The following is a 9668-nucleotide window of genomic DNA, read 5'->3' on the forward strand; positions in this document are numbered from 1 at the left end:
TTATGGAAAACGTAATGTATATTGTTCATCAATTGTAAGTTTTAGTTGTATATATAGTGTAAATAGTATACTGTCGTCTTCTAGGGGGAACTTTAATTTCCTATAGTTCAGTCGGTACATCGGTACATATACTAGTAAGTGCAGAGTCATGGGTTCAAGCCCAGCAGGATTGGAACCCGGGTGACAGGACCCTCCAAACACTATGCATATATCCGGAGTGCAGGCGACAATCTACCTGACCCAGAACCATGACACTCTTTCATCCCTTTTAGTTTTTGCCTATGGACTCAACACACAACACAACTTCCCCTATTAAGCATAACCACCAATGCTTGAATATGAGTTTGGTCATATACACACAGGAACCTCCAAACACTAGCTGGAATATGTGCTTTACCAATGCTGCTACTGGCTACACAATGACTTAAGTCTATTGATTTCATAAAACATTCCTAAGATGTAGTAAATATTTGTAACATATATAGGATATCCAGTTACACATAGATTATAATTATGGCCCAGACTTGTAGAGCTCTTGTTCTGTGTTGAGATTTGTATTTTCATTTATAATTTTATTATTTAGTTAATGATTGATTTTGTCTTAATTGCAGGCATACATATCATTGAAATAAACATTACACATGTTTTAAAAACCATGAGACTACAGAAAGTATTATTCCGGGGACTTTCATACTCGTGCAATGCCAATGCAAGAGCTGTCCTTTCCCTTAAACAAGATGTGATCACAAGAGGACAGCTGGTATCAAGATTATCATTAACATCGTCCAAAGTGACAACTGTAGTTTCATCTCATTATCACACACCACTTACCTGTGATGTACCAAATCGTGCCATGAAATCCGAACAATGTGTTGACTCAAATTGTGATCGCAGATATAGAGAAGATGTTTTTTCACGAAATCCAGATAAACATTTAAAACTTTTCAAAACATCTCTTTGGTCCCATCATAATGGACTTAATGCTCATTCCAGAAATGTTACTAACACTTTGACTGGTTTTAGTAACTTCCATTCCATGAAAAACTCTGAACTTTTCAACAAAAGAAAACTTATGGACCCATTCATATATTTGAGACACCCTTCCAATCGATGCCTGGCCATGTCTCCGAAAGGAATCCTGGATGCCTCTCCAAAACAGATTCAACCATACTTGAGACTTATCAGATTTGATAAACCTATAGGTATTTTAAACTTTTATTTAAACATACAATAAATCTATGAATGATTGTGTTCAAAGATGTAAGTTGCTTTGAAGATTTATTATCATATTTTTGCAACTTTGAACTTATTGAAAAAAAAAATTTGTTGGTTTCATCATAATTATATCCAATTAATTATAAGAAACACATCTTCTCTTTGAGTGTGTGAAAATACATAAAATGAGCTAATCCAGCTTTTAATCTAAGTTCAATTTAATTTAAAGTTTAATTTGAAGTGTCACATTCATTACCTGGGTATATATTTTCTATTAACCTCTAATTTCTGTTATTTCTAACCTTTTGTAGATTTTTACTTACCAGAGGTATCAAATATGGACAAACAGCTATGTAGGGCTCCTTTAATCTGGAGTACAGATAACATGGCTTATAGAACTTTTGTTAACAAGGGTTTGATTTTTCTCTCCCCAGGCACCTATTTACTGTACTGGCCCTGTACATGGAGTATCGCAATGGCGGCAAGCCCAGGTCACTTTCCTGACCTTTGGCTTCTGACCTTGTTTGGGACAGGTGCCTTCTTCATGCGAGGCGCTGGCTGTATCATAAACGATATGTGGGACAGAGATTTTGACAGAAAGGTACAATATACATAAAGTTTCTCTGGCTGATATGTTAAAAAATATCAACAGGATGCAATTTTCCAAGTGCTTATAAATTGCAGTTTTCAGACTGACTTTTAGTTATTTTTTTGGGGGGAGGGGGGTGGTAACCATAATGTATTTTTTCTAGTTCCCTATTCTTGGGTTAATAATGAAAAGTAGCATTTGCTGTAATTGTTGTTCTATGCATTCCATATGGCTTTGAATGAAAGATATTTCATTAATAATTTTGGAACCGAAATTTTCATATCCACTTGTTTATGAATTTCATAAACAAAACATTCTTTTTCATTTTTTGGAAATTTCTATTTGATAAAATGTGCAATAGGAAGTCCCCGGAACTGTGAGAAAAGGATAGCATAGTACAAAATTGCAAAGTACAATGAAACTTGTCTATAAAGGCCACCCACCAGCAGACAAAGAAAAATGGTCTGACTTTTAACTAAGTGGTAATTAAAACAGGCCATTTGGGACCTAATGAAAATGGTCTTATTTACCAGATGGTCTTTATACAGAAATCAGACAGGTTTTATTGTATATAAATGTGTAGCCGGAAAGTAGGTGATATTATCATTAAACAAGTATCAAAATATAAATTTATCACACAATGTGATGTTTACAGTACCTTATTTTGATGAAATTTTCTTTTTAACATGTGCTGTTCATGCAGTTAGAGGTCCCTCTAAATGAATTTCTATGTGTATGATTTACCAGGTAGAACGGACCAAACTCCGCCCACTGACAAGCGGCGAGCTGAGCATGTTCCAAGGACTTGTCTGTCTGGGTGGAATGTTATCCGTCTCTCTGGCCATACTTTGTCAGCTCAATATGTTCAGGTAAGTGTATGGTAAGCAAATTATAAATTCTTCAACCACATGGCAATTGCTTTACTGGAAGGGGAGATAACTTTGGATAATACAGTAGCTTGAGCCTAACTCGATTTGCCTTCTTCTGCATGCTTATAGAATTTATCCGTCTCTCTGGCCATACTTTGTCAACTCAATATGTTCAGGTAAGTGTACGTATGGTAAGCAAATTATAAATTCTTCAACCACATGGCGATTGCTTTACTGGAAGGGGAGATAACTTTGGATAATACAGTAGCCAGAGCCTAACTCGATTTGCCTTCTTCTGCATGCTTTTAGAATATAACTTTCGGACGCTTGATTTGTAGCTCTTCTGCTCCTGGAAGCTCTTCCATCTATGAGGTGGAAGATCTTCTGAGAAGACTTTTCTTAGAAGAGTGCAAATTGAGTTGAGCTCTGAATGTAAGAATAGGATAAACTGTTCAATTATGTGAGTATAAACATCAAATAACAAAACATTCTGTTCATTTTATCAAAAGCATCACATTACTTTATTTTTTGCAGCATTGTACTAGGAGCGTCCTCCATGTTACTGGTGATTGCGTATCCACTTGCTAAGAGGTTCACCTATTGGCCCCAAGCAATGTTAGGTAGGTACTCTATATTCTTCAGTCTTCTTCAGACAAAAAAAAAATTGGTACCTATTTCCTTATCAGCAGTTTCAATTTTGTACTTTATGTACATGCTACTTTTGAAATTTAAAAGGAAATCAATTTTTCACATTATGAAAGCAGTTAAAAATTAGATTGATATGTAAGCATATTTTGATATGACATCTATGGTCTAAATGCACTGTAGATACCGGAAATTTGCAACCAATTTTTGTATTGCATGCTGTCACTGTAGTTGGTTTTAGATGGAAACAATTAACAGGTAACAGATCTTTGTGTTCATCACACCATACTGTTTTGTTTACAGGGGTGACGTTAAATTGGGGCGTTCTGATCGCCTGGTCAGCCATCAATGGTGGCCTCGACTGGTCAGTCCTACCCCTATATATGGCCTGTGTCATGTATACCATCATCTATGATACCATATATTCCCATCAGGTATCGCCTAGATATATATATATACATCCCTAATCATATGCTTTCACTAAAACTTCCTCAGCTTGATGTTGTGATGAAGCATGTTTGTTTGCATCCTGAACTCATCAGGTAGTATCGCGGAAAACTATTCCCAGACGAGTTCCGGATGGTGTTTTAGCTCACCTGGCCCGAAGGGCCGGTGAGCTTATGTCATGGCGCGGCGTCCGTCGTCCGTCCATCCGTCCGTCCATCCGTCAACATTTAATTTAAATCGCTACTAGTCATAGAGTTCCACATGGATTGTGACCAAATTTGGCCACAAACATCCTTGGGTGAAGGGGAACAGAACTTGTATAAATTTTGGCTCTGACCCCCCAGGGGCAGGAGGGGCAGGGCCCAATAGGGGTAATAGAGGTAAATCCTATAAATCGCTACTTGTCCTAGAGTTCTACATGGATTGTAACCAAATTTGGCCACAAACATCCTTAGGGGAAGAGGAACAGAACTTGTATAAATTTTGGCTCTGAAACCCCAGGGGCAGGAGGGGCGTGGCCCAATAGGGGAAATAGAGGTTAATCCCATAAATCACTACTTGTCCTAGAGTTCTACATGGATTGTAACCAAATTTGTCCACAAACAGCCGTGGGGGAATGGGAACAGAACTTGTATAAATTTTGGCTCTGACCCCCCCAGGGGCAGGAGGGGCGTGGCCCGATAGGGGTAATAGAGGTAAATCCTATAAATCGTTACTTGTCCTAGAGTTCTGCATGGATTGTAACCAAATTTTGCCCCAAATATCCCCCCCCCCCCCCCCCACCCCACCCCGGGGGCAGGAGGGGCGGGGCCCAATAGGGAAAATAAGAGGTAAATATTAAAATTCCTTCAGAAAAGAAACAGTGAACCTGTATTCAGAACATGACTTAACATTGCAAACCAGGTGGGCGATACAGGCCCTCTGGGCCTCTTATTTTAAACACACCTAGAGTATTGAGTGTATATTCCTTGAGGCTTAGAAAGTCACTAATGTTTCAGTTTAACTCTGTTTGCATCTTTGTCTGCTAAATATTTTAATTAAGTAAGTTTACCTAATAGATATATAACATGCATTATTGGAAACTAATTGACTTTTGCATGTGATTAGATTTCGATTATTAGAATAAGCAAAATGAAATCAGAACTAAAAAAATTCTAGATTATGCTGCTTTGAAAATAAGTTAGTTTACTGTATTTAGTGTTATTCATAATACTAATAACTAGATAGCTTCAGTCTTTTACCCTGCCTTAACCAGCATTATTGTCTGAATATGTTGAAAAGATAGAGGTTTACCATTATTGAGCGTTATGCATGACCTAGGTACAACATTTGTTTGTCATATAATGGTTTTAAAGTTCCTGGTCCATAGTGTGTTTGGTCTTCACAAAAGTTTGTAAGTTTCAAGGTCTTGGTATAACAATCTTGTGGCTTTATTGGGTAGGACACTTTGTCAGTGGGAGCCAGTGTAGAAACGGTAGTTGGAATGGTTTGTGTTCCCTTCAGTATTTTCAATTGAAATGATTTGTCTAGGTTGTTTACGTGGTCGAATCTGTCTGATTGTAATGTGTTTGTTGGTGATGTCCCTGTAGCTGTTAACTAATTTCATCCCATACTAACTCCATACTGTAGAGTTATATTACTTTGTCAGCAGATATTACTTGTTAAGTCATTAGCATCTGTCAGAGTTATCTGCCCTTGTAGGTAGGTATCGATTGTGACGTTATGTGTTTGCGTGCAAAAGTTCACCCTACATTTCGGAGAGAATGACTTGAATTGCACTTATTGACATAACAATCGATACCTATCCGCAAAGGAGCTAATTTGTAATATTCAAAGACGGAATTGATTGTTAGGGTATGTCATTAAATTCTGACTGCAATGTCTCAAGGTGTGAGAAATAGTTTTCATCGTGATTTGCACCCCTCCTCAGTCAGTGGAGGTATACAAAGTAATGGAAATGTCATTATTCATGTGATAATCAGATTATTCTCTTGGCAATGATTATTGTTCGTTTTTTCTTTGTTGGCTCGTACATGAATAACCCTGGCTTATATTATACAATTATTAAGTAGGACACAAAAATATTAATTTAAAGTGTTAAGTAGACCAAGTATGATTTTAGTGAGATAAAACTAATGATGAAGACCGATACCTATTACCTGCTAACAAGAGTAGATAACTCTGCAGAATACTACCATTATAATCCAGCTCCTTCCAGTCTCTGATGTACAATGAAGGTTCCATGCAGTATCTAGGTTTATCTCTCTACTGTTTAATTAATGGGCTGTTGTTTTGTTTTGGTTGCCAGGCTTGACATTCAATTTCGGAGCCCTGTTAGGCTGGGCTGCTGTGAAGAGCTCGGTCGATCTCTCGGTGGTGCTGCCGTTGTACACAAGTTGTTTTGCTTGGACTCTTTTGTACGACACCATTTATGCCCATCAAGTGAGTGATGTATATGGGGTTTTACCTGTTGTGTATATATACCAGTATATAACCTGTATTTGTTACCTCCCTTTGGTAGAACTCTTTTACTAGTACAGATAATTGCATTTCCTTCCTTGAATGTTTTGAATATGTAGATTTCTGTGTCCACTTGAAGAAATGTATATCTACCGTATTAATTTCTCATATGATTATGTAGTTGTTATGTTTTACGATAGTAACATGCTGTAGAAGTTAGTTCTGTAACTCTAAAACTGTTCAACTTCCTGTATATAGATTAGTGTCCTGGTTTTGCCTTTGGCTTTTACCATACTTATATATTTGTTACCAAGGAAACATCTGGTCTAGGATAACATCAATCTTTAAGCATTGAGATTCTTTGATTGGAGAGCTCTCTGAAAAGTATTGATATGTGGCCTGGTCTTCTTGTGTATAGCATCTCAAATGTGAGGATAATCTCATGCAATGGATTATCTATGATAAATAAAGAGATTAAGGAAATCTTTCTTTTCAAAACATAGACCATCTTCTTATAGTATCTTCCTTAAAGAGAGCATATGTATTCATAAAACCATTTTCGTGCATAGTAAAAGAAAAAAACAAAACTGCTAGCTTCCTTTAATCATGAAATAGCTGCTTAATCAAGACCTATCAATATCTCATTAACCATCCACTTTGTTGAAAAGAAGCAGACATTCAAATTATATCTGGATGATTTGGGTCTGATATTAAAATGTGTATACAATCTGAGATGTATATTAGATTTATCCAGTGCTTTGTCAGTAAAATTGTAAATGCTGCAATAAAATAATATTTAGGTAATTCTTTGAAAGCATAAATTTGGTACAGTACTGTGGGTTTTTTTCACAGGTTAAAATTTTTGTGATAATCATTACACGAGAAAATCAAATTTTAGCTGTTTTATTTTTTAATTTTTAGCTGTTTTATTTTTTAATTTTATATGACTCAATCACCTCTCAAAATTTTGCAGCAATGTTCAGCGATATTACAAATATATCATAACCGTGAAAGTAACCTGCTATATACATGTAGTATGTTCACATCATTTCACTTGGACCCTTGAGCATTTAAAGCTTATAACGGTAACAACAACTTCTACTAGCATCATCTTCGCTTGCCAAGGGTTTCAAGTCGATACTCTCCTTCTCACAGAGAAAGTTGCTGTATCGTAACTCTTGGTTGGTGAATTAGAGATGCTTGTACATTTATATGTATTTATGTTAGCTGGCATGGCCAGATAGTCAATTAACATAGCTTTGTTAGTGTATTAGATATAACATACTTGCATGACTAAATATCTAGAAATTAGATAAGCCTTTGATTACATTATATCTTCCCTTCAAATTATTGTACTAGCATGTGCTCATCACCTCCCTCTTTAGCCTTGATTTAATGTTGTTCTTTGACAAAAGCAATTTTGCATGTTGCTGTACACAATTTTTTGTGATTTTAATGCTTGACATTATTTTTTTAACAAATTGAAGATTGAAATAGTATTCTATCAAAATACATCTTTTGGCAATCGATCATGAATTCTTTGGAATTTGATCTTTTAATTCGATAACTTTTGATAACTTATTCAACATGATTTTGGTATTATAATCTTAAGAAAAAGTGTGAAATATGATAATAAAATAGCTCTTTTCTTGTTTTATATCATAACAATTTTGTTAGAAATTGCTAAATTTACATTTGATTGTTTTAATATCATAAAATCAATTCCTACATAGTATCGTACTTGTATACAAAATTACGATGGAAGTTATTTACTTGGGTCAAATTTTCCATGATTTTTAACTAAAAATCTGAAAATAAATTTTTTCAGTTTTTAAATCACAATATGGCTTTCAGAGAATATATGATTCAATAATTTTTCAGTATTTCACAGATAAAATGTTCGCACAAACAATGTCATGGTGAATCGCGAAAATAACCGTCTGGCAGTAATATGATTTTATAATCCGAATGAATTGTTAAAATTTCCAGGATAAATATGATGACATGCTGATTGGTGTGAAATCTACTGCCCTGAAGTTTGGTGACCAAACAAAGCCCTGGTTGGCTGGATTCGCTGCCATAATGGTCAGTGGACTGACCACAACAGGATATATGTGTGACCAGACGTGGCCTTACTACGCAGCAGTAGCTTTGACCAGTGGTCATCTCCTACATCAGGTCAGTTTGGCCAGAATCTGATTTCATTGATATAGTTGATAATCTTCATTATACAGTAGGTTATTCCATCTTTGCATATTACAGAGTTATGTGCCCTTGTGGGTAGGTATAGATTGTGACATCTTTAGTTTATGAGCAAAAATTATGTTGCTTTCTCTGAAAAATACAATGTTAGCTTGACACATCATCAATACCTGCATGTATCTGCAAGGGCAGATAACTCCGAAATATTTATAAGCAGAATAATACAGTGAGGAAGATCCTTCAGGGATTTTAAAGGAGTCATTAGAAAACATTGTTCAGAGGTCAATAATATTTTAAAGTATATATTAGCAGGATGCTATCCATCATTCATGGAAACAGAAGTACATTAATTTATGCCTGTTGTCTCTTTATTATCATGTATTTTATCTGGTTAAAATTTATCTAACTCATTATAAGTTACTTTAATTACTAAATAATAGTATGTAAATTCTTTTTTACAGATTTGGTCTGTTGACCTTGACAATGCAGACGACTGTGCCGCTAAGTTCCGGTCCAACACACGACTGGGATTCCTCATGTTCCTAGGGGTGACCTTGGGAACTCTACTCAAGGTCGCAGAAGAGGAAGATGAAAAGGATAAAAGGGATCTAGTTTCTAAATACACGTAGTGTATAACTGTGATATTTTGTAAACTTAAATTAAATCATACTTATTTACTTTATTTGAATATGAATTCAATTTTATATAGGATTGTGATGTGCCATAATAATTGGGAATTTAATAAGTACTTTTACATGTAAAGGATGATTAAAAATACCCTATACAGTATATATATCATCTTCACCTTATTATTTTCCTCCTTAATTTTGTCTTGGCTGGAGTCAACTATTACCTAAATGTTTGACATGAGGGAACATCAATTAATTTATGATTCAAAATTACTTGGAAGCCTGAAATTGGGTTGTAGAGTGATTACCAACAGTGAATTCATCTTTCTCCAGGTACCATCCTCAAATCATAGCACATCATTAGTGAAATGGCAAATCTATTTATACTACATTTTAACTTGTCTAAAGTAGATGTCATCAGGACCAGCATACTTGGCGGTATAGACAGGTTTCCTGATTATACAGGTTTTGATTAGGAAAATGTCATACAATTAGGACATGGATCCAGATTGGACAAAAACCAGTTTTCACAGGTTACACTGTATTTACATACCATATTCGCCATAATTAGCGCTCAGGGTGCTTAAATAAGTGTAACAAATGAAACAAAAT

The 9668-nt window shown here is 35.5% G+C and overlaps 1 protein-coding gene across 2 annotated transcripts; it reads left to right on the forward strand.

Annotated features, from left to right (window-relative positions):
- Positions 1 to 615: 615 nt before the first annotated feature.
- LOC138336124 (4-hydroxybenzoate polyprenyltransferase, mitochondrial-like) lies at positions 616 to 9173 on the forward strand. Of its 2 annotated transcripts, none has more exons than XM_069285437.1 (7): positions 616 to 1202; positions 1650 to 1816; positions 2552 to 2673; positions 3208 to 3293; positions 3622 to 3752; positions 8215 to 8403; positions 8889 to 9173. In XM_069285437.1, the coding sequence occupies exons 1-7, from the start codon at positions 656 to 658 to the stop codon at positions 9054 to 9056; spliced, it is 1410 nt and encodes a 469-aa protein (XP_069141538.1). In that variant the 5' UTR covers positions 616 to 655; the 3' UTR covers positions 9057 to 9173. The 2 variants fall into 2 exon arrangements, with proteins under 2 accessions (XP_069141538.1, XP_069141537.1); XM_069285436.1 differs by lacking the exon at positions 3622 to 3752 and adding an exon at positions 6074 to 6207.
- Positions 9174 to 9668: the final 495 nt, after the last annotated feature.

The sequence above is a fragment of the Argopecten irradians genome, chromosome 12 (assembly GCF_041381155.1).
Source record: "Argopecten irradians isolate NY chromosome 12, Ai_NY, whole genome shotgun sequence".
In the NCBI taxonomy this organism is placed as follows: Eukaryota; Metazoa; Mollusca; class Bivalvia; order Pectinida; family Pectinidae; genus Argopecten; species Argopecten irradians.

Coding starts and splice junctions, on each gene's coding strand:
- LOC138336124 (XM_069285436.1), top strand. CDS start 656: ATGAGACTACAGAAAGTATTATTCCGGGGACTTTCATACTCGTGCAAT. Junction 3,294..6,073: donor TTGGCCCCAAGCAATGTTAG/GTAGGTACTCTA, acceptor TTTGGTTGCCAG/GCTTGACATTCAATTTCGGA. Junction 6,208..8,214: donor ACACCATTTATGCCCATCAA/GTGAGTGATGTA, acceptor TAAAATTTCCAG/GATAAATATGATGACATGCT.